The sequence below is a fragment of the Benincasa hispida genome, chromosome 11 (assembly GCF_027475165.1).
Source record: "Benincasa hispida cultivar pf3 chromosome 11, pf3_genome.v1.1, whole genome shotgun sequence".
Taxonomy (NCBI): domain Eukaryota; kingdom Viridiplantae; phylum Streptophyta; class Magnoliopsida; order Cucurbitales; family Cucurbitaceae; genus Benincasa; species Benincasa hispida.
The window spans coordinates 69,491,676-69,515,586 of record NC_143488.1 but is presented as its reverse complement, the minus strand read 5'-3'; the positions used below and the strand labels follow the sequence as shown (position 1 = coordinate 69,515,586).

The window sequence follows — 23,911 nt, the reverse complement described above, 5'->3', positions numbered from 1 at the left end:
CTAGCCCACTATTTTTTTAGTGTAATTATCCAACAAAAGTTTGGATTTTCTCACTAACTTTAGTCAAAGGGCAAAATAGTCATTTTGTTGAAGTCAAACTTTGACCAAAAAGTCAACATTTTGACCTTTTTATGATTTTTTTGTGTTGACTAATTTTGACCCCCCGAGCATGAATCCACATTCATTTTTTCGAAATTCAAATCACATTTGAATATAAGGTCAGTCAAAGTTTGACTTTTCAAAGTCAAAAGCCAACTTCTTTGACTTTTTACATCTTTGACCATTTACATTATTTCCAAGCTTCCGAATATGAACACATTCATATTCTTTATATTTAAATCACATTTAAATATTAAAGTTGTATCTCTAAATTGAAAACCGACTACTGTATCACATATACTTGTCGTTTCTCTCTCTTCACCTAATTCGAACAATTCAAATCATTCTATCATACTATTCTAAGTTTATTCCACATAAGCTAGTAGGGGAACCTAATGGACCTACAGATCATGGGCTCCAACTATCCGAGATTAGCTGGCTAAACTCTTTAGACGGAGCTAATCAACATTCGTTAACTAACAGGTCATTCCACTATAGTCCCGTAGTTGCACTCCCCTCACAATAGATATATTTGTGTCCATTTGATATAACCATGATTAGTAAGCTACTCCTTCACAGGTTGTTTGTAATCTCGGCTGGGTCATAAAAATCGTTTTACCCCCAAGACTACATCTTGTTTCTTAAGTTCCACTGATCCTCTAATGAACAATTGGTTTAAGGTCTAACCTATAAACCGAACCCCTCTCGGTCGAAGGAGAGGGTGGGACCCCTTGTTCAAGACCTGAATTCAGTACTAAAGGGAACAACCTATCTACTATCCCTATAACGGGTAGGAGTGAATTCCATCTTACACCCTATGTTCCCAGCTATTCACCTGATCTTACCCCTGAAATAGGAGGTTTATTGGGCCAGCGATGATGAGCTGCCCTCACCTACACAGATCTAAGGATAATTTTGAGTGAACAGGAGTTCGTAGTTAGCTCAGGATTAAGATTAAGTTACCTAGGTCATCAATTAACGAAATAGTCAGTTTTATACATAAAACAACATTTAGAACATAAAAAGTGACTATTTCATGGTTCAGTCCTATGAAAACTCATTGCATAGGATTCCCTCACTCACATATCTCTATATGAACGATTCAGGATCATATCGTTTGTACTAACTACAAAGTGGGCCGCATCCATAGTGTCCCCAGAATAAGGCGTCCAATCTTATTCATATACTATAGACCATTTTGGCTATATATTTGAATTTGATCCATATTTATGTCACTACATAAATTTCAAACTACATTAAATAGCCTCAGAACCTTAGTTTATTGGATTCGAGATTACAATTTCAATAACAGTTTTATCAAAAAAAAAAAATATATGTTTATTAATTTACAAACTACGAGTTTTAGGACATAAAATCCAACAGTACCACCGTCACTGCTCACCGTACAAACACCCGTAGGTCAATCGTACCAACAGCGAACACCTCAGCGAACCGGCGAACGAATCCAGCGAAATGAATTCGGAATACCAGCGAACGAATCCACGGAGAATGAACAAATCAGCAGCGAACGTACCAGTGAACCAGGGAACGAACTCGCGGCTTTGAATCAGCGATGACTGGAGCGGACTGAAACGACCAATGATTGCTGAAAGTGGTGGCCCAACCCAACCCAATCCGAATTTTAAGGGTTGAGTTAGGTTGGGTTGGGTTGAAGACTTTATTTAGGTCATTTGGGTTGTCAACCAAACCAACCCGAATTTTTAGGTTGGTCATAAAAACATCTTCAACCCAACCCAACCCAATCTATATACACCCCTACTCCGCGTTATACCCATTGCATATCTGGTCCTCATTGTTTGATATTCGAGCCCATTCTAACAAAATTGTAGGCCCAATATCGATAAGAAACCCAATAAGCCCATGTATATTACCATTGGCGTCTAAAACCACTGGTCGTCTTCTAAGTTCGACTCCTCTAAAACCTTAGAGAAAACCATTTCCTCTCTTTGTTTGAGTCTACAGACTCAAAACTTATTGCTAAGCTTGTTTGGAAATTTAACCATGTCGGAAGTTGAGATTTCTCATACAAAGATGAAAAAGAAGAAACACCAGAGCAAGGATGAGGAAGTGTCACCAGTTGTCGATTTTGAAGAGTGACCACATAAGGATATTGTTGACTTTATGATCAAGCCTCAAAGTTTTACTCCCCTGGTGGACACATCTCAATGGCCTACTATTCTGAAGAACTACGAACGTCTTAATGTACGTACTAGTCACTACACTTCTCTATTGTCTGGTTCCTCCCCTCTCAATGGCCTATCAGATATGGTATTCTTAATCTTGTTAAATCAGTAAATCTTTCGTCGCACGAAGTTGTAACTTGGATTAAGTGGATTCTTCGGGTTGATAAAACAGGTCACGGTGGTACTCTCGACCTAAAGGTTATTGGAAACCTGATTGTGTGCATTGATCGAGTCATGCGGATTGAAAAATGTTTATGTAGTTCTTGGTTTGAAGAGGGACTTCATTTTTATAAAGTGTTTGCTTGAACAATATTATTCCCTCAATTTCAATGTAGACAAAGGGTTTATTTACAAGAATGATGTTCAAATTTATTCATTTCAATGTAGACAAAATGTTTATTTACAAGAATTATGTTCAAATTTATTCTGCAAACTTATAAATTAATTTTTATGTGCTAAGGCCGTTAGCAACTATGGTGCTTCCAAATACTAAAATGTTCATAACTGTAACAACTCAAAATAAAAGACAAAATATTTATCCTAAAGAAAATGCCTATATTTGGCACTTAAGATTAGGTCACATAAATCTCAATAGGATTGAGAGATTGGTTAAGAGTGAACTTCTAAGTGAGTTAGAAGAAAAACTCTTTACTAGCATGTGAGCGATGCCTTGAAGGCAAAATGACAAAAAGATATCTTACTGGAAAGGGTCATAAAGCCAAAGTGTTGGGATTGGCTTCCTAATTCTCCCGGAGTCTCGTAGTTTGTAAACATTGTTATTAATAAAACAAAAGTTATTTTTATTTGTATTTACTCATATTCAATAAACAAATATTCGTGGTCATTATATGTAAACTTAAGCATGTATATGAGATATACAAGTGGATCATGCCTTAAGCAATAAACTAAAAGGTTTATAGTATAAGGATAATGGAGGGATACCTTATCTTGATGACACTACGAATATGACCCGCTTTGTAGAAGTTTACAAGTGTTGTGAACTACTACAGATGGTCTGGTCTTGACCATTCATGTGGAGACATACGAGCAGGGGTGTTCTATACAAAGAGTTTATATAAGACCGGACCATGAGATGATTACTCTCTTTATATAACACCGTTGATAAAGAATAAAACTTATTATGAAAATTCAATAAGTTATTATTAAATAGATGTTTTGCTTATTAGAAATCCAATAAACCTAAAAGTCTCTTGACTATTACATGAGTACATGAACTTTATGTGGAGACATAAAAGTGGATCATGTTCGAGTAAATAGTCAAATGATCTATGGTATATGAATAAGGTTGGGTGCCTTATTCTAATAACAATATTGGATGTGGCCTACTCTATAGTTGTTACAAAGAGTAACAAATATTAGGTGCCTTATTCTGGTAACAATATTGGATGTGGCCTACTCTATAGTTGTTACAAAGAGTTGTAAAGTGCTACAAACGAAGTGATCCTAATTTGTACATGTTATGACATGAGGAGTGGGGGTGTCTTGTGCAAAAGGTTTTGTACGTGATCGGACCACAAAATCAGTCACTCTACTTTATAACGTTGTTTACTGTCTAAGACTGATTATTTCAAAGCGATGACCTAGGTAAATTAACCTTAATCCTGAGCTAACTATGAACTTCTGTTTATTTGGGATTATCCTTAGATTTGCATAGGTGAGGGTTGGCTCAACAGCGCCAGCTCAATAAACTCCCATTTCAAGGATAAGACCGGGTAGATAGCTAGGGACATAGGGTGCAAGAAGAAATTCGCTCCTACCTACTTTTTGGGATAGTAGAAAGGTTGTTCCCTTAAATGTTGATTATGTATCTTGAACAAGGGGCCACACTCTCTCATTGGCCTGAGAAGGACTCGGTTGGTTAATTGTATCACAAATCAATTGTTCATTAGAGGATCAGTGGGACTTAAAAAACAAGAGGTAATCTCAAGAGTAAAACAAACATTTGACCCAACCGTAATAACGAACAACCTATGAAGGGTTAACTTACTAATCATGGTTATATCGAGTGGACATAATATATCTACAGTGAAGGGAGTTCAACTATGGGCTTTAGTGGAGTGACCCATTAGTTAACGAATGGGGGTTAATTCGATTTAATGAGTTTAGCCAATTAATCTCGAATCGTTGGAACCCATGATCTGTAGGTCTGCGAGGTTCCCCTACTAGCTCGTAAATGGATTAGCTTTAGAGTAGCGTGATAAGTTAATTTGAAACGTTCAAATTAGAATTAAAGAAATTAATAATTATATGAGATATAATTACACGTTTAATTTTAAGAATTAAACGGAATTGGAGAATTAATATTTAAATATGATTTAAATATATGAAGGTGGATTTGTGTACACTTAATTTAATATTTGATATTAAACTAATTATAATTATTTAAAGTATTTAAATAATTATCTATTAATTTTATTAGAAAAATTAATTTTGTAAAATTAATAATATTTTCAATTTTATATATCAAATTGATTTTCTGAAATCAATTTGGAAAAATTGAAAAAGTAAGAAAAACACAAATTGGATTCGTTGGTTTTCCGTTATCATCTTCAAAGTAGCTCATACAAAATCCATAACTTTGGCTTCAATAACTCCAAGCATGAGCTGCATCTCATGTAGCCATCTTCTTTGCATGATAGTTTGCAATATATTGAGAAGATTGGAGTGAAATTGAGGCAATGCAATCAGTTGAACTTTTACTGAAAAATTTGGGTTGAAGAAGGTGTTATTTAAGTGGGTTGCTGCTGTGAGTTCTTCCTCAAGTTCCCTTCATTCAAGCTTATTTTGAGTTCCACAACTCAATCTAGAGCTCCAGAAGAATAGTGGGGAAGATCTTGAGGTGGTCTACGACAAGATTTAGAGAAATTTTCAGATGGAATCGAGCTTTGAAGAAGTTCTACAAAGGTATGACTTGAAACCCACTTGTTTCTGCAAGAGCAAGCTTTAGTTTCTGCCAAAATTAATGAATTAGAGTGCTTATTGATCCTTGTTACTTCTGCTGCTTGTTGATACAATCCAACACATATAATTATATTTAGGGTTGGCAACAGTGTCGAAACCGGGGCAGGCCGAGGAACTCCTCATTCTTGTCCCCAGGGGGTATTTCCCTATCTCTGCCCCGTCCCTGGAAATTGGAGGAGGGGGCAGGGATGGAGATTCCCTATCGGGGAAAAGGGTCCCCTCGGGGACCTATCCCTGTTATATATATATATTAAAAAATAAAAAAGTTAGTCAGAGACCAAGCGAGGATAACCTCCCCGTCTCCGACCAGGGATCTGGTTATAATCCCTGGTTTGACCCTATCCCCGATCAAACCGATGATTCCCCACCCTAATCGAGGCGAGAATCCGCGGAGACTCGACCCTACGAAGATTTTTGCCAACTCTAATTATATTTTTAACATATAACTTGCTGCCATATTTTGTAAAAAAAAAAAAAACATGTTAACATTTTATGCCATTTTAATAATGTAATTTTAAGTTTTTAGACATCTGACATGTTATCATATTTTTAACTCGATCCTAGTTCAAATGGTTAAAAGCATTATAATCTTGACCAATTGGTATAAAATTGTTGATCTCAAAAGGAGATTAATTTTAGATCAAAAAAGGTACTTTGCCATTGGGTGTCAACATGGACTCCATGGCCCAATGGATAAGGCGCTGGTCTACGGAACCAGAGATTCTGGGTTCGATCCCCAGTGGAGTCGCTTTCTATTTTCTTTTTTCAATTTTTTTTTTATAGTGGGCCACGATAGAGATCTAATGGGCCTTTTTCTTTAATGAAGGCTTCTTAAGCCCGTTTTTTCATTCAATTATATCTAATCATTGTGAACTTCAAAAGGTACCGACAAATAGATCGAAAATACTCCCATTTTCTTTCCGAATGCTTAAAATGTCACTTGTTTCTACCTTCTCATGGTTCCTTTCTTCTGTCGACTTTTCGATCAACAATGGCTTCATCATCTTCTGGTATTTACCTGTTTTTGAAAACTCGTTTTCTGTTATCGATGTTTCATCCTTTTGTTCTGTTCACGATGTTATCTTTAGCAAATGCCATGTAATTGATCCTTGATCGATAAGTTGGATAGTTACTATCATCAACATCAGTTCAATAATCTAGGTTAATTAATCTATTTGATTACTTTATTTCGGTAATTTGAATACCAAAGGTATCCTATTCATTTTTTGATGTATTTCATATTTTAAAAGCCGGTGGTATAGATGATGAGATTTTTTAACTGGCAAATGTTTGATTATCAAGAAGTTGGAGACTGAAAGAGCATGAATGGTGATATAGAACATCTATGAGTGCAAGCAAATCGATTTTGTTTTTGTTTGTATAATTCATGATGAGAAATCAAGTTCACTTACTAGTTTTGCTTATTTCCGAATGTGGGCTTTGTTAATCTTGTTGGTTTTTCGTATATTTATATGTCAAGCTTCAAGTTTTTCAATATTTTATTTGTTTCACCAAACAATTTTCAACTTTCCATTACCGATCAAAGATTCAATGAAAGTCTTGAAGAATTGCAAGTTTTTGTTCAACTATATATTTTGCCTCTATGTTAAATGCTAAATTTAATAATGTCAGCAAACTCAACACACCTGATTTAAATAGAATTTTAAGGATTAAATTTTACTTTTTTATTATTATTATTATTATTTTGGCGAAGATAATGAATTGCAATATTTAGGCACACACAATTCAAGGAAGAAGCTCCATGAGTACTCACAATAAAATCTCCATTGTGCCAAATAGATCGTGTTTGTGTTAAATATGATGAAGAACTACACACCAAAGGATTTACTAAAGTGACAAATTCGATTGAGTTCTATATCCCACTGAATAATCCTATGAGAACACACATCCTACAAGAGTATGTTCCCCTAGACAACCTAACTAAAAAGCTACCGATGCCCACTCTCCTAGCAAGAGTATGTCCCCCAGACAATCTGACGCCAAAGTTAGTTTAAATTACCATAAGATGCCTAGAAGCGCAATGACTCATATACACTAACGACTAAAAATACCCCGAACAAAAAGGAAGTTAGGTCACTCAAAAATCAAAAGGGTTATAATGGATCAAGATACTTACCCAAAGAAATGGGGATTAGGTCCAAGGGCATCGATGAAGAAGAAACTTATTGGAGAAGGGAAGTTGGACAAACATGGAAAACCAAATGAGAACACTCCTTATGAGTGGCTAAGGAATTTGGTTTTACCCATTGGTGTTTTTGCTACTAACTCCGCTACTGCTAAGCCAACTACTGCAGAAGAGAAAGGAAAAGATGCCGGAAGGTGGAAGTAAAAACATGATGAAGATACCAAAGTTGCTCTAGCTACGAAACTGAAGGTTGAGAAAACTGGAGAAGTTGAATAAGTTGAAGGAGTTGGGAATAAAGAAAAGAAAAAAAAAGAAGAAGAAGAAGAAGAAGAAAGAAAAAGATAAGGGTATTGTAGAAGAACCGTCGGATGAGAAGAATGCTGAGAAGTCAAAGAAGAAAAATAAGAACACATATAAGCTAAATAAGTGTTGTAGGAGTCCAATCCACTTGTTGCACAACCAAGATTTTATTTTAAACTTGTGTTTTGTGAACCCAATTGGGACTAATTTTTTAGATTGACCCATCTTGAAAGCACTAGGTTTTCTTTTATGTGATATGAGGATGACCTAAGGGGAGAAGAGTGAAAAGAGGCAGAAAATCGAAAAAAAAACAGCAGTTTGATTTTTCAGCGATAGCCTCCACAAAATTATTGTTTGCCAAAGTTTGAAACGTTGGATCATACTAAAATTTAGTCAGTATGTTCGGGACACATAGGATCTTGTTATAAACGATTGGATCGTTGTTTAAAGCTATGGTTTATCCGTAAATACTGTTGAACAGAATCTGTAAATTGGGTAATTTTCCATCTTTTTATCTCTTAACTGTTCATCTTTTATGTATGAAAGTATTGGTGGGTAGTGAATCTTTGTATGACTGATTTGGGTTCTTTTTCCCTCAAGTTTATCATAATAAGAGAAGTTGACGAGGGTGGATTCTTCACAAGTCTCGTGGTTTTTACACTTCACATCAAAGGAATTTTTCACGTATAATTTATGTGTGCTCTTTGCTTTTAGTCTTTCAGAATTTTGTGGTTTATTACTGTCCATTGTTGAATGATTGATTGGTGATTTATTTTGTGGAGTTTTGGAGAACGATTATTTGGTTGATTGTTTTGGAGGAGATCCTAATGGGTTGTTATTATATTGTTTAGGTTTTATCAATAAGTAGGTACACCTTGAAAACAGATATCGAGAAGAAAAAGAAGAAGAAAGATAAGGAATCTGGAAATGAAGATTCTCAATTACTTGCTGCTGGTGTTCAAAATGGTGAAGTAGATGGTCATGTCCATGGAAGTGAGAAGAAAAAGAATAATAAAGAAGATGTAGAAGAATGAGATACACAAGAATCAGATTCTACTTTGTATTTGGGTAATTCTGATTGTATGATCATCTACTTCAGTTTCTAGATTTTGCAAGCTTTTTCTTCTTCTTTTTATTATTGTTCATGTAGAATTAATTTTACTTCCTATTCCTTCTTGGATGTATTTCCTATTTTGCAAGCTGATGGTACCGGTGGTGATAATTTTAAACCATCAAATGTTGGATCATCAAGAAGATGGAGGCTGGAAGAGCTTGAATGGCTGTATAGAGCATCTATGAGCGCTACCAATCAATTTTGTTTTTGTTTATATAATTTATGACGTGAAATCATTTTGGTATTTACTAGTTTTGCTTATTTCTGAATGCGAGTTTTGTTAATCTTGTTGGTTTTTAGTAAATTTAGATGTCAAGCTTCAAAATTTTCAACCTTCTTTTTCACCAAATAATTTTCAGATTTTCATGACCGATCAAAAATTCAATGAAGGTCTTGGAGAATTGCAAGTTATTGTTTAACCATATATCTTGCCTCTATGTTAAGTACTAAATCTAAAACGAATGCAACACATTTTATTTAATTATAAATAATCTATTACTACCATCATCATCATCACCACCACCACTACCACCACCACGACAAAGATAATGAATTGTAATATTTAGGCAAATACAACTCAAGGAAGAAGCTCTATGAGTACTCACAATAAAAGCTTCATCGTGCCAAATAGATCACGTTTGCGCTAAATATGATGAACTACACATCAAAGAATTTACTAAAGTGACAAATTTGATTGAGTTATGTATTCCAGTGAATGATCATATGAGAACACGCACCCTGTAAGAGTATGTCCCCCTAGACAACCTGACTAAAAAGCGATTGATGCCCACGATCCTAGCAAGAATATGTCCCCTAGACAGTATGGTCTTGACGCATAATGCCTAGAGGATAATGACTCTTATACACTGACGACTAAAAATACCCCAAACGTAAAGGAAGCTAGGTCATACATATAATTATATTTTAACATATAACTCGTTGCAATATTTTGTAAACAAAAAAAATGTTAACATTTTATGCCATTTTAATAATGTAATTAAATTTTTTTAGTGATATCTGACATGTTATCATATTTTTAAACTCGATGCTAGTTCAAATAGCTAAACTAAAAGCATTATAATCTTGACCATTTGGTATAAAATTGTTGATCTCAAAAGGAGAGTAACTTTAGATCAAAAAAGGTACTTTGCCATTGGGTGTCAACATGGACTCCATGGCCCAATGGATAAGGCGCTGGTCTACGGAACCAGAGATTCTGGGTTCGATCCCCAGTGGAGTCGCTATCTCTTTTATTTTTTTCATTTTTCTTTATTTAATAGTGGGCCAAGATCTCTAATGGGCCTTTTTTTATGGAAGGCCTCTTAAGCAGGTTTGTCATTCAATTATATCTAATCACACGTGAACTCCATAAAGGTATCGGCAAATAGATTGAGAATGCTCTCACTTTCTTTTCGAGTGCCTAAAATCTCGCGTGTTTCTGCCTTCTCGCAATTCCTTTCTCCTCTCGACTTCCCGATCAACAATGGCTTCATCATCTTCTGATACTTACCTTTTTTTTGAAAAATTGTTTTCTGTTATCGATATTTTATATTTTTGTTCTGTTCATAATGCTATTTTTAGCAAATGTCATGTAATTGATCCTTGATCGATAAGTTGAATAGTTACTATCATCGAGACCAGTTCAATAATCTGGGTTACTTAATCTATTTGATTACTTTATTTCGGTAATTTGAATACCAAAGGTATCCTATTCATTTTTTGATGTATTTTATATTTTGAAAGCTGATGATATCGATGATGAGATTTTTAAACTGAAAAATGTTTGATTATCAAGAAGTTGGAGGTTGGAAGAACATAAATGCCTATATAGAACATCTATCAAGCAAATCGATTTTGTTTTTGTTTGTATAATTCATGATGAGAAATCAAGTTGGCACTTACTAGTTTTGCTTATTCCCAAATGTGGGTTTTGTTAATCTGGTTGGTTTTTATTATATTTATATGTCAAGCTTACAGTTTTTCAATATTTTATTTGTTTCACCAAACAATTTCCAAATTTTCATGACGAATCAAAGATTCAACGAAGGTATTGAAGAATTGCAAGTTCTTGTTCAATAAGATATTTTGCCTCTATGTTAAGTGCTAAATTTAATAATGTTAGCGAATGTAACACAATTGATTTAATTATAATTGTAAGGATAAAATTTTACAATTTATTATTATTATTATTATTATTATTATTATTATTTTGTCGAAAACAATGAATTGCAATATTTAGGCACACACAATTCAAGGAAGAAGCTCCATGAGTACTCACAATAAAAGCTCCATTGTGCCAAATAAATCGTGTTTGTGCCAAATATGATGAAGAACTACACACCAGAGGATTTACTAAAGTGACAAATTCGATTGAGTTCTATATCCTACCAAATAATCCTATGAGAACACACATCTTGCAAGAGTATGTTTCCCTAGACAACCTCGCTAAAAAACTACTGATGCCCAATCTCCTAGCAAGAGTACGTCCCCCAGACAGTCTGGCCCCAAAGTTAGTTGAAATTACCACAAGATGTCTAGAGCACAATGACTCCTGTACACTAAGGACTAAAAATATCCCGAACAAAAAGGAAGTTAGGTCACACATATAACTTATATTTTAATATATAACGTTGCTATATTTTATAAAAAAAAGATACGTTAACATTTTATGCCATTTTAATAACGTAATTAATTTTAGATAACTGACATGTTATCATTTTTTAACTCGATCTAACTCGATCCTGGTTCAAATAGTTAAAAGCATTACAATCTCGACCAATTGGTATAAAATTGTTGATCTCAAAAAGGACGTTAAAGTAAAAAATAATATTTTGCCAGTTAGTTACAACAAGTACTCCATGGCCCAATTGATAGTTGGGTTCGTGTGGAGTTGTTTTCTTATCTTTTTTCTTTTTCAGTGGGCCAAAATAGATTAATGGCCCTATTTTTGTTTGAAAGCCCTCTAAGCCTATTTTCCATCCAATAATAACTAACCACGTGTCCACTCCAGAAAGGTATTGGCAATTAGAGCGGGAACGTTCCCACTTTCTTCACATACGCTTAAAATATCGCGCGTTTCTGCCTTCTCACCGTTCCTCTGTCCTCTCGATTTTTCCCGATCAACAATGGCTTCATCATCTTCTGGTATCTACCATTTCCATATCCTTTTCTTGAAAACTTGTTTTCTGTTATCGATGGTTCATCTCTTTGTTCTATTCATGATGTTTTAGCAAATACCATGTAGTTGATCCTTGATCGATAAATTCGGATGGTTACTATCATCGAAATCATTCAATAATATAGGTTACATAATCTATAGATTACTGCATTTTGGGAATTTGAATACCGAAGGTATTTAAACTTCCTTACTGATCGAGTAGTAGTTTAATTCCGCTTGAATTATTCTTTTCATTACTGAAACCAGCCAACCGATGTTTTGAGTTCTACTGATGCATGATTTCGAGCTGAAATTTTCGATGATATCTGCCACAACTCAGCTGTTAACTATTTGCGTGTACTGAATGGAGATGATCTCATTTGTTGAAACGAATCAACGCAGTCTTTTCGTTCTTGAACTTTGATTTTCTGTGTACCGAAGAAATGATTCTACCTGCCAAATGTGCAGCCATAAACTAATCGATTGTATTGTTTATAGATGATTCTTTTTGGGAAATGAATAGACTGCAACTAGTTTGATAGATTTCGAAGTACCGCAGTCTTTTTGTTCTTAAACTTTGATTCTCCTTGTATTCAAAGGGAACAAATTGAAAAGATGCGAGTGGTTTTTGTTTGAGGAAGCGTGTGCTGTCAACCTAATATTCTTTCTTCTGCACCGATGATGTGATGTCAAGCTCTTTGTGTATCTCACTCTTGGTTACCTAAGCTAGCGTACGTCTACTGTCAATAGAGCAAGACCTAGATTCATTATCAATCTAACACTCTTCTCTTGCACTCTTCTCTTTATGTAGGGTCAACAGCTTTCTGAACTGTTAATTCCAGCAATGCATCATGGATATAACTGTCGGAGAATGTTAAGTATTCGAGAGATAGAGTTGGTATCTTTGGCGCCAAACATTCTTGCAGGCAGGCAGATTGCCAGTGCAGTTTCCACAATCTTGTAAGCAGGGCCCGCCTCTGCATGTCTGATCATCAACACAACTGTTAACTACTGTTTATATTTATCAGCCTACAGCACTAACAGTGTTTCTCGGTATACTTTCGCTAATGTTCTGATCTTACCATTCTTTTTTTGGTTCCAGTTAATATAAATTTATCATAAACCAGATCAACCAGTTTGGTATTGCAGCTCAGTGATCCTGATTTGTGCTTGACATGTCAGGTGCTTTATATTCTTGTTTTTTTAGTTCTAATGTCCGTGAATAGTTTTAGAGTTGTTTAAATGACTGGGGCTTGTTAGACAGATTTATATTATAGTTTAGACAGAACAGTATAAAGACTCGACCTTCATTCTCAATTTGCAATTAGCGGCAGAGCTAGGAAACACAATATAGGTAGGTGTAACCTTCTATCTATTAGTCCACAATTTTTGTTGGTTTGGCTCCACTTTTACTCAACAACCGAATGGTGAGATGGCCAAGATGACTTTATTTTGAGTGGATACTTTAATTGTTGTTTTGACGTTCTTCCATAGGCCTTGCTGATAGTTGTTCCATTAGTTAACTTGCTTAAAAGTTCATTCAACACTTTAGGACCCCAAAATCACGTATTATTGAATCTGAAGACAATCATCGTAGTACCTAGTAGGAGGCTGTGAAAGGATTCACTTTTACCTTTCATAATATTTCCAGATTTCCCCCCTTGTCTATTGCAGTTTTGTTTTCTAACATTGTCATTCTTTTTGAAATATTCTCTTTTATTAAGATAAAAGTAGAAAGTTTGAGATAGATTGTTTATGCATGCCATCACGAAATTCCATTGAATGGTATTCATCTAGTCTTGATTGAGTTTGCCTCAGGAATAGTCATTATTGTTGGACAACAAACAGGTATTCTTTGTGTGGAATATAGTGCCAATTATGCAGGATATGTATCTTGGACGCACCCCTTTAAGACTAATCTGTAGGTAAAAGCGAAACCTGAAAGTGGTCTTCCATTAGCTAAATACTAAGCCTTAATTGGTATTCCCTAGCTAAAGACTAAGCGTAAAGTGGTCTTTAATTAGCTTGGCGTTAGCTAGATATTAAGCTTTGACATGTCTTCCACTAAGTTACTTTGGCTGTGAATGGAGCAGCCCCTGTCGGATTTCATGGAATATTTTGTCAAATAAAGGTCTTCTCTCTTGAAATTCCAAAAGATAAGTTAGGAAAATTGACTTCTCTCTCTTTACACGCATAGTTGCATGTTCATTTTAGTCGACAATTCCAACATTCTATCATTCTCTTTCAATATGTTTCTCTCCGTAGACTATCCTTCTCATGCAGATTGAACTTCTGAGTTGCATCTCAATTCTCATCTTTGTTTGGTCATACAGTTTTGCATCTACATACATTGGAGGATTCCTAGTATAAAGTAATTTATTTTCTTATTTGTTATTTGTGACCTTTGACTATCGATAAGGACAATAGAAACCTCCATCTATCTCCACAGTGAAATGATACCTATCTACTTTAAGTAGAAATCCTCTGATGTTGCTTTTGGAACCATTAAAAAGGTCTCGTACCAATTAAGATAATTAATAATTGTCCTCACTTACATGCTACCCATGATTGCTTCTTTCCCAAAGCAATGTGGGACTTTGTTTGCATTTATAACAAATCCTCCCCTTAAGCAATGTACCATGTCTTGAGTCTTCTCTCATTCGTCCATTTCCATCATCCAGAGAGCTTTCTCTTATCAAGAGCCAATTGCAAGGCCATATAGAGCACAAAGCATTTTGGTGGAATATATATACTTGGTGTCAACCATTTGTCACCCTGTTAATCTCCTACCATTGAACAAATATCTACTCATCTACCAGTGAGCTTGATAGAGTTATTACTTGTTTGTCGCTCCAAGCACTTTTTTTTTTTTTTTTTCCTTCAAATATGGAGATTTATCCACAAGACTCGGTACTTTTGTCAAAAAAACGTTGCGGATCTCACTCACATAGCTTGGTTTAGGCCATGACTCTGTCACCAATGGATAAGGACAACAACAAAACATTCATGGTACGATATTATTCATTTTGGGCATAAACTATCACGACTTTTTTTTTTGGAATCATTCCAAAAAGTCCCATGTCAGTGGAGATAATTGTTCTCACTTATACATTCGTCATCACTTCATTTTCTAACCAATGTGAGACTTTTGTTTGTACTCAAACTAGACTACCCCTTATATGATAGATGGTGATTCAAATTTGCAAGTTAATTGCTTAAAAAAAGTCGAAAGTTAATGTTCTCTATCATTTACTTGAAGTAGGCTTCTCAATTTTCCGTAGTTCCATCTTCAAGTTTCAAATTCTTTAACATATAACGCACAAATAGCTTTTATTGGTCCTCTTAAGCAATTGCTTCGGATCTAGTGATGGTATTTAGTTATATTCAAGTCTGTGAATTTTGATGGGTACAAATTTGCGGTATATGGCTTCGTCCATTCTGTAGTTTGGCGTTTTAGCCAATAATTTTAGATCCTGTTATGCTAAGCTTGGGAGCTTGATTGATTCATATCTGGTTCTGGTATGTATTGCACATTATCCTTTTTCTCAGGACGATATTACACTACAAATGAGGTGAGGTCTGATAGAATGATTCGAAGAAGCATCAATATAATACCTATCATAGTCCAACCGTCATTGTATCTTATGATGACACTTAAAAATCTTGGGATTTGAAAGTTTTTATCGTGTATATATATATATATATACACGCCAAAATTGTTGTAGTGTTGGAGTATTCTAAATTTGGAAGATCCAAAATTATAACTTTTCAAGAAAATTTTATACTTAAATTTAAATAAAAATGTCCTACAACTATAATTTAATACTTTTAAACCCAACGAAGAATCCTAATGGTATTTTGGAATTTGACGTTTATCCATTGTAGTATAAACATACTTTTGTGATCTTTTAATTTTTTTAACGTCTTTTTTTAGTGGTGATAACATTTGAAATTTTGGGTTAGGCTGACTTCAAAGTAAAAATCATCACTATAAAATCAAATGTAAAAGGTAACGTATTAGGATATCAAAGTCCATGCTCTTTTTTATTGGTCTTGAACGAGCAGACCAAATTTTCTTTTTTCTTTTGTTGTGAGAAAGTTTGCTCCAATTTTTACCCTCAATTTTATTTTTTTTAAAAAAAGAGAAAATAAAGTTCGGTAGAATCTGTCGAAGGAAATAAATTTGGCATTGTGACTAAGACGATGTCGTTTCTCGGATAACCCAACCATAGCAGTCCATTCGTTGCAAGAATGGTCTTGAGGGGCACGTGGGCCCCACATATATTCCCATGCAAAAAATATAAAAGGAAGACTGTCGTACACCACAAAAGCCCCAATCTAACTTCTTTTAATTATGATCTCAAAAAAGAAGGGAAAAAAAAAAAAGAAAAAAAACGAAATCCTTTAATTTTGTAAAATAATTAAGGATATGGAATTTTCCATTTCCCAAAATCTTCTCCAAACTACATTAAGCTGGTCAGCATTCTCTCGTCCCAGACATAGAGACACCAACTTTTTCTCTTTCTTTTTATTTTTTCCTCTTAAACTTTAAAAAGATTTTTTCAAAAAAAAAAAAATAAATAAATAAATTATTTATGCATGTAACAATACTTGGTGCACCTTGAGCTATACTTATTTCTTTTACTCATTCCACTACAACTATAAGTGCACCTTAAGTTGCACTTATAGGTGCAATTTACATGCACTTTTTAATTCTAATTTTTAAAACTCTCAAACCATTCAAACAATTGAAATAATATACGGAATTGAGCTATTATCAATGAGGGTAAGGTAACTAATTTTTTAAAAAATATTTTTTTAAAAAAGAAAGAATTGGGTGTTGGGCGTTGGATTGATTATGATAATTAGTGGTTACTACAGTCTGTGGGTTATAATAATATATGTTTGGGGTTTAGACTGTTTTAGTCACAATTTATGTTTGAGATGTAAACTATTTTAGTCCGAATAGAAAATAGTAAACAATATAACAAAAATAGAAAGAGAGGATGAGTACATAAGAAATTGTAAACACGACAACAAAAAGAGATTTAAAATACTAATTATGTAGGTAATTTTGGGTTATAATAGTTAGAACATGGAATGGGTTATAATAATTATTATAATTGGAGCCTCAAACATAGAGTGAGTTATATGTAATTGAAATTGGGTCCAAATACCTTCGAAAAGTTTATCATGTGACAAACAGTAGTAGACAATTGAGTTAGAAGGTAAAAAATGGTCACAACTCAAAATGCATGTAAATGATTAATCTCTCTCCTCTCAATGAATTAGCTAAACACAGTGATGAGAGAGAATAGAAGAGGATCAAAAGAAGCTTATGGACTAAGAAACAACATCTCTTATGCCCTAAAAAAGCAATAGAGAACAAAAGGAAAGGAAGGAATGACAACTACTATTTTTTTCTTTTATATAATATTTATATATAAAAGTTCAGTCCTTTAGTTTTGCTCCCTTCTTCCTCCTTCTTCCTTCCTCCCACTCTTTTTCTCTCTCTTCTCTTGATGTGATTCTCCACTATTTATCTCTCCCCAAAACCCATCAACCTTTACAAAAGAGAAAGAGAACCCAGAAAAACACCATGAATTTTTCCTCCATTCCTGCTTATCTTGATCCTTCCAACTGGCAACAGGTAAGGGTTTCTCCATTTCTTTTTCTTTTTCCTTTTCTTTTTCCTTTGGATTTTTTTCCTTTGCTAGTAAAGCTAAAAAAAAAAAAAAAAAAAACAATGGAACCCCCATAAGAAAAGATAAATATTCCCCTATTTTGCTTTCTATATACCCTGTGTTGTTGTTTTTTGAATATACTTGAGATTTTTGATTTCATTCCCCTTCAAATGATTTTACTCATCAGCAAGTCACCCATCAAGTGGGAAGCAGTAGTAGCACTGGAGTTAGTTCTCAGCTTCTTCCTCCTCCGCCTCCACCTCCACCACCTCCTCCCCCACCGCCCCATGGCGTCGGTGGCACCGGTTCGATCCGCCCCGGTTCGATGGCCGAGCGAGCTCGAATGGCTAATATTCCGATGCCCGAGGCAGCATTAAAATGCCCAAGATGTGAATCAACCAACACTAAGTTCTGTTATTTCAACAATTATAGCCTCACTCAGCCTCGCCACTTTTGCAAGACTTGTAGAAGGTAAATTCAATAGATAAAAAAATATATTTTTTTGTATATTTTTTAATTTTTTGTATAACTCTATAGAAAATTGAGATGTAAAATTTTACCTTTTTTTATTCCGCACCTAAAAGGGTTGGAACTGCACAAGGGCAGCTTAGCTTGTTATAGATTCAAAAAGCATCTATAAAGTATTTAAGATATCATCATTTCTCTCTAACATATGTTAATCTTTAAATAAAATTTTGGCTCCGCTCTGGAAGGTACTGGACCAGGGGTGGGGCCCTACGGAACGTCCCGGTCGGGGGCGGATGCCGGAGGAACAAAAGAAGCAAAGGGAGCAGTTCAAAGTCGCCACCAGTCAGCTCGGACCGACAACAAACCAGCGGTTCAGCCAATTCTTCGTCAAGTGCAATAGCTTCCAACAACAGTGGAGGCCTTTCTCCACAGATCCCACCACTCGGCCGATTCATGGCTCCTCTCCATCAACAGCTTAGTGACTTCGACATCGGCGGGTTCAGCTACAGCGGTGGCCTCTCAGCTCCCGCCACTGCCACCGGTGACCTGAGTTTCCAATTGGGCAACACTAATTTAGCTGGAGGAACAAGCATTGGATCTCTTTTGGGATTTGACCAACAATGGAGGCTCCAGCAACAACCTCCCCAATTTCCCTTCTTGTCCGGGTTGGATTCTTTCGACGGCAGTAGCGGTGGTGGCGGAGAGGGACCCGGTCCCGGCTGGCAAATAAGGCCAAAATTACCTTCGAGTTCAAGGAATTTAACCCAAATGGGTAATTCAGTGAAAATGGAAGAAACCCCAGATCAAGTTAATAATGTTGGAAGACAATTCCTTGGGAATGAACAATATTGGAGCAGCGGATCAATGGCATGGTCAGATCTTTCTGGTTTCAGTTCTTCATCTTCAACAAGAAACCCATTATAGAAATGTTCAGAATTAACTCTTTGGGATGAACAATGGGGCTCAATACATGTTTATTTCTTCATGTGTGTTATCATCATGGTTAGCTAAAACCCTAGAACAATATGGTAGTTTTTTTTATTCCTTTTCAAAATCATATCTTCTTGGGGGTTTCCCCCCTCTTTTGTTTAGTTTTAGTATTTAGGATTGGAGTTGGGAATTATGAGAAGTGAGAACATTATATTACCATATAGATTATTATTGGATCAGACTTGTGTGTTTCTTCCTTGATATATGATCATATCAATTTCTCAAAATGCATGCTTTTCAATATCTGCATAGAATGATTTGTGTTGGAAAATCAATGCAGCTCAAGCCAGATTATATATATACATATATATATATATATATATATATATATTCCTCCTTATATTGTAAAGTTCTCAAGTAACTCAAGCTTTCCCAATTGTTGCATAATAATGACATGTCTCAAAACCTTAAACACGTGTGTCAAATTTTCTTTTATACTCATTTAGAAATAATGGTCACTCTTATAACTCTTAGATTTATGATTAAACAAACATGTGATGATTATATGATATATCACACATATATTTGAACTATTTTTTAATTAATAATAGTATATCGTTGAATATAATAATCTAATTTGAGTATATTAATTTACCATGTCTCTTAAAAGTTGATGATTTGATATAATCGTTATGAATTTTAATTATTATATATATGTGAGATCAATTAAATATTATTGTATTAATTATATTGTTTATTTCCTTTTATAAGTTCATGGATCTAAAATGTGCCAATTGGAAGTAAAAGCTGTGAATGCTTTTATTTTTGTTTAAAACATTCCCATAAAGGCTATATATTATATGGTCATGGGAAAATGCAGTACTTATATTCTGCAAAGTGAGTTTTTGTTTTCTATAAAATTTATCTTCACTCTAGACAAAGGGTTTTGTAGTAAAACAAAGGGATGTCTTTTTTTTTTTCTTTCCACTTTTTTTTTCTTTTCATTTTTCTTAAAAACAAAAAGAAGAAGAATGGTATATACCAATGCATTTTTGACTCTGAAGAAGGTGTCTATTAATCTTTTTCGATATAAAAAAAGTCGAGATGTGAATGGGAAAGATGTTTTTTGAATTAACACGAAAAAAAAAAGTTCTCAAAAGAGAGATGAATGATATTAGTTAAACTCCAAAATTGGCTTTAATTTATCCCTCAAAACAAAGGCAATCAGTTAAAGCAATCTCTTACCTCCCCCAAACTCATTTGAATTTGAGTGAAAACAAAGGTAAAAAGTACACAAAGTTCTGGTCATGGTAAATACTTGCTATTACAACAACCAAAATTAGAGAGCATAACTCATAGGGTTGCTTGTTGCTTGTTTTGGTGATTACTTAAATTTGTCAGTTTAACAAATTTTGAGACAAAGATGTCAAAACCTAGCCAAATTAGTTACTTGAAAAAGTTGGTGTACAAAAATCTTGAATTTTGACTAATTGGTTTATGGTGTTAATAAGTCTTAATTTGTACCAGTTTGTTAGTTATTATTTGGATTATGTAGAGAATTAATCATCAATTAAAAAAATTAAATATATTTTTATAATGTAGTTTGTGTTTGGATTCATTAGTTTGTAATGAGAAGAAGAATATATATATATAGGCTATAGCTACCTAGCTAGCGTAAAAAGTATGGTTTAAAGAACTTAGCTTAAACTATGAATTAATAAACTCTAAATTCGGAACCCAACCAAATTTCAAAAACAAAAATAAGTTTAACAATAGGGTTTGACTTAATTTATCGTTTTATTTTGTAAAAGCAAAATAGCTACTCTTGTTTTCATGAATTATGACTTGTATGATGAGAGTGCTAAGTATCAACTTAGTTAAGATATCTCAGTTTAGCTACTGATATCCCTCTTTACTCTATATATTGTTAGAAAAAATCATGATACGTAAAGAATTGGCCCAATTCACAATATGTTTTTTTATTAGATAGATTTGATCAATTCAAGTAAGATCATTAGTTTGGTTTTTAAGAAGGGTAATGATTAGGTGCAGCTATCATATGCATCCCCCTTTCTTAAAAAAAAATATTATATAAAATATCTTTTTTAAAAAAATAATATATTTGTCACGTGTCAGAATTTTATTGGACAATCCTTTGGGATGCATCAAGATAGGTACCACCAAGGAGCACCCAAGTTTTTTTTTTCTTTTAAGAATGGCAACATTCAGCATGTCTCTTCAAGTTGTTGCCTCTTAAGGTTGACGATAAAAGAAGTGAACCACATAGTATCTTATAAAAAAAATGTGAGACAGTTTCTTTATATTTTCAATATGAGATCATCAACATGACTTCAAAAGACACACCCACTTGTTCACATCTCAATCATCATATCGATTAAGATGTTCTTTTATGAGTTAGGCTTGATCCATTCAAGTAAGATCCTCGGTTTGGTTTTCGAGAACGTCGATATTGACCCAAAAAAGAAAAGAGGAAAAAAAACAACCCCTACCCACTTACACTCCTCATGATTATGATATTATTCCTTGTGTATATGTGAGGGAAGTAAGAAGATTTTGGAAAAACCCCAAATGTTTGAATGAAAGAAAGAGAGACAAAAGGGGTATATATGTGTGTGTGTGTGTGCAGGGAAAACACAATCCAACACATATAACAAAAAAGCCAAAGATTTTGCCAAAATCAGTGGTTCCTTCAGAAAAATAAAAAAACCATTCAAACTGATTTTGGGGTTTGGTGCATTTAGGAAGTCTTTCTTCTAACTTCTTAGTCAGAGATAAACAGAGAAAGAGAGAGGGAGATTCAAATTAATAATATTAAAAAGGAAAACAATTTATTAAATATAATATCATATATAATGACATTATATATTAAGCTAGTCATTGTTCCAATAATTTGGTCTCAATTCAATTGGTTTAGTACAAACCAAATGATTAAGTCAATTTTCTTTTTTTTTTTGGCACATTTTTTGAAGTACACACTTTCTTTTTTAAATAAGGAAACTTCGATTTATCCAGATAGTTTTATTATTTATTTATTTATTTTTATGAATGACGTGTTTGAGATCTCTCGTATTAAAAGTATATGAAGAGAATTATGTAATTAAATTTAAACTTTATACGAGAGATATGTATCTTATTTTTTTTGGTGCCATAAACTTAATTTTCGTTAGCCTATATTCTGACACAATGATTCACTTTTTTTTTTCCTTCTTTTTTTAGTAGGCCAACCAAGATTGTTTTTATGGTTATTACTTATTAATTTTAGAGCAAGGCACATCTATAACTTTATTTCAAGTATTTGATTGAATTTTGGTTAAATTTGAACGTAACTTAATTAGTAGGTTAAAGGTTACGTTTTGTATTGTGTTGGTTGTGTCAAAAAGCTATTTGAAAAAAAATCTTAATCGTTTTTTGCATTTGATAAATCATATTTAAATTAAATCCGTTAAAATCATATCAATTTCACATTGACATTAAAAACAATATCTTTCTAACTTTTAAATTCTTCTAAAATCAAGTAGAATTTTTAATTTATTTTTAGTTTTCAATTTTATACATTAAAAAAAAGATTTATTTTATATATTTATCTATTTCTCACCTAATCAAATCTATTCTCTATTTTCATGAGTTAAATGCATCATTTTTTAAAAAGTATACCATATTCATTTTTTTAAATAAAATGATTTTCCTTAATATTTTAAAGTTAAATCTATAACAAACAAAATTTATTATACTAAATAATTATTTAAAATTTTAAATTACAATTTTTCTTAATTACCAAACACTCTAACCTACTTTTCAAGTTGAAGCTAAAATTTACCAAACATTATTTCATTTCTTTTCACAGATGATTTTTCTAAAAGTAAAATTGCGAACAACTATTTTCAAAGTTACAGTAATCTCAAATGAAGCCTACGACGTATGTATACATATTCAATAATTGATCTTTATTTCTACTTTTGTTGAGCTCAAAGAATAAAATAAAAGTATGGTAGTAAAAATATTTCTTCTCGTAATAATTATTTTACACATAAAAAGAAAAACAAACCATAAATATAGTATTTAGTACCCAAATATAGAACAAAGGGAAAATGAGGTCCCAAAGGATGCCTAAAACAAACCATACTACCCCCAAATGAGCCATTATCTTGGAAGTCAAGTGATAGAAAAATGAAATTAGTCACAACGTACACAAATTAGATTAGGGTTTGAAAATCTCTATAACTATTAGATACAAATTCGATATATTTTTCTTCCCATCCATCCGAATCGAACAATGTGAGATTATTAGTCCAGTTATGACAAATTATAAGAATAACTTAGACAGATAAATTAAAATACCATTTTAATTTATAAATCTTAAGGGGATCAGATATTTGAAGACAAGAACTAAAGTTGTTTAATTTGAAAAGTTGTAAAACCTAGAGAGATGTTTAGCAATGAAGTCCGCAGTTTTAAGGAGATAACAAATGATATAGTTGATTCTTTTAATACGGTGGGTATGAGAAATTTATGAATCAAACAAGAAGTGAAGTTAAAAAAACAAATCTTAGATTTGGTCCCTACAATTAAATTATTGTTGACTTTTTTTTAAAAAAATTATTATCTATTAATATTTTTACTCTAAATTTTATCACACATGCATTAAATTTAAAATTTATTAAAAATAACTTACATTTAAAAATAGTTAAACTAAAAAATAAAAAAAAAAGTGAAAATGGTATTTTAACAAAAAAGAAAAAAATGTTTGTATAAAGAGAAGTAAACGCGCTTGAGAGTATGGTATTTGTCACGCATCACAAGGCGACA

The 23,911-nt window shown here is 33.4% G+C and overlaps 1 protein-coding gene, 1 long non-coding RNA gene, 2 other non-coding genes and 1 pseudogene across 4 annotated transcripts; all 5 read left to right on the top strand.

Moving 5' to 3' along the window:
- The first annotated feature begins 5,960 nt into the window (after positions 1-5,960).
- On the top strand, positions 5,961-6,033 carry TRNAR-ACG (transfer RNA arginine (anticodon ACG)). Its single transcript has one exon. It is a non-coding gene; the product is annotated as a tRNA-Arg (tRNA).
- A 1,317-nt stretch (positions 6,034-7,350) lies between these two features.
- LOC120091483 (uncharacterized) lies at positions 7,351-9,129 on the top strand (annotated as a pseudogene).
- An 884-nt stretch (positions 9,130-10,013) lies between these two features.
- On the top strand, positions 10,014-10,086 carry TRNAR-ACG (transfer RNA arginine (anticodon ACG)). Its single transcript has one exon. It is a non-coding gene; the product is annotated as a tRNA-Arg (tRNA).
- A 1,788-nt stretch (positions 10,087-11,874) lies between these two features.
- LOC120092013 (uncharacterized) lies at positions 11,875-13,196 on the top strand. Its single transcript, XR_005485883.2, has 2 exons — positions 11,875-11,989; positions 12,814-13,196. It is a non-coding gene; the product is annotated as an uncharacterized LOC120092013 (long non-coding RNA).
- A 4,223-nt stretch (positions 13,197-17,419) lies between these two features.
- Positions 17,420-19,323, top strand: LOC120091315 (dof zinc finger protein DOF5.1-like). Its single transcript, XM_039049292.2, has 3 exons — positions 17,420-17,652; positions 17,874-18,157; positions 18,400-19,323. The coding sequence occupies exons 1-3, from the start codon at positions 17,602-17,604 to the stop codon at positions 19,076-19,078; spliced, it is 1,014 nt and encodes a 337-aa protein (XP_038905220.1). The 5' UTR covers positions 17,420-17,601; the 3' UTR covers positions 19,079-19,323.
- The last annotated feature ends 4,588 nt before the right edge of the window (positions 19,324-23,911 follow it).

Bases quoted from the DNA above. Each gene is read 5' to 3' on its own strand.
- LOC120091315 (XM_039049292.2), top strand. From the start codon at position 17,602: ATGAATTTTTCCTCCATTCCTGCTTATCTTGATCCTTCCAACTGGCAA. The intron at 17,653-17,873 runs GTAAGGGTTTCT...TTTACTCATCAG, and splicing joins ATCCTTCCAACTGGCAACAG to CAAGTCACCCATCAAGTGGG. The intron at 18,158-18,399 runs GTAAATTCAATA...CCGCTCTGGAAG, and splicing joins TTTTGCAAGACTTGTAGAAG to GTACTGGACCAGGGGTGGGG.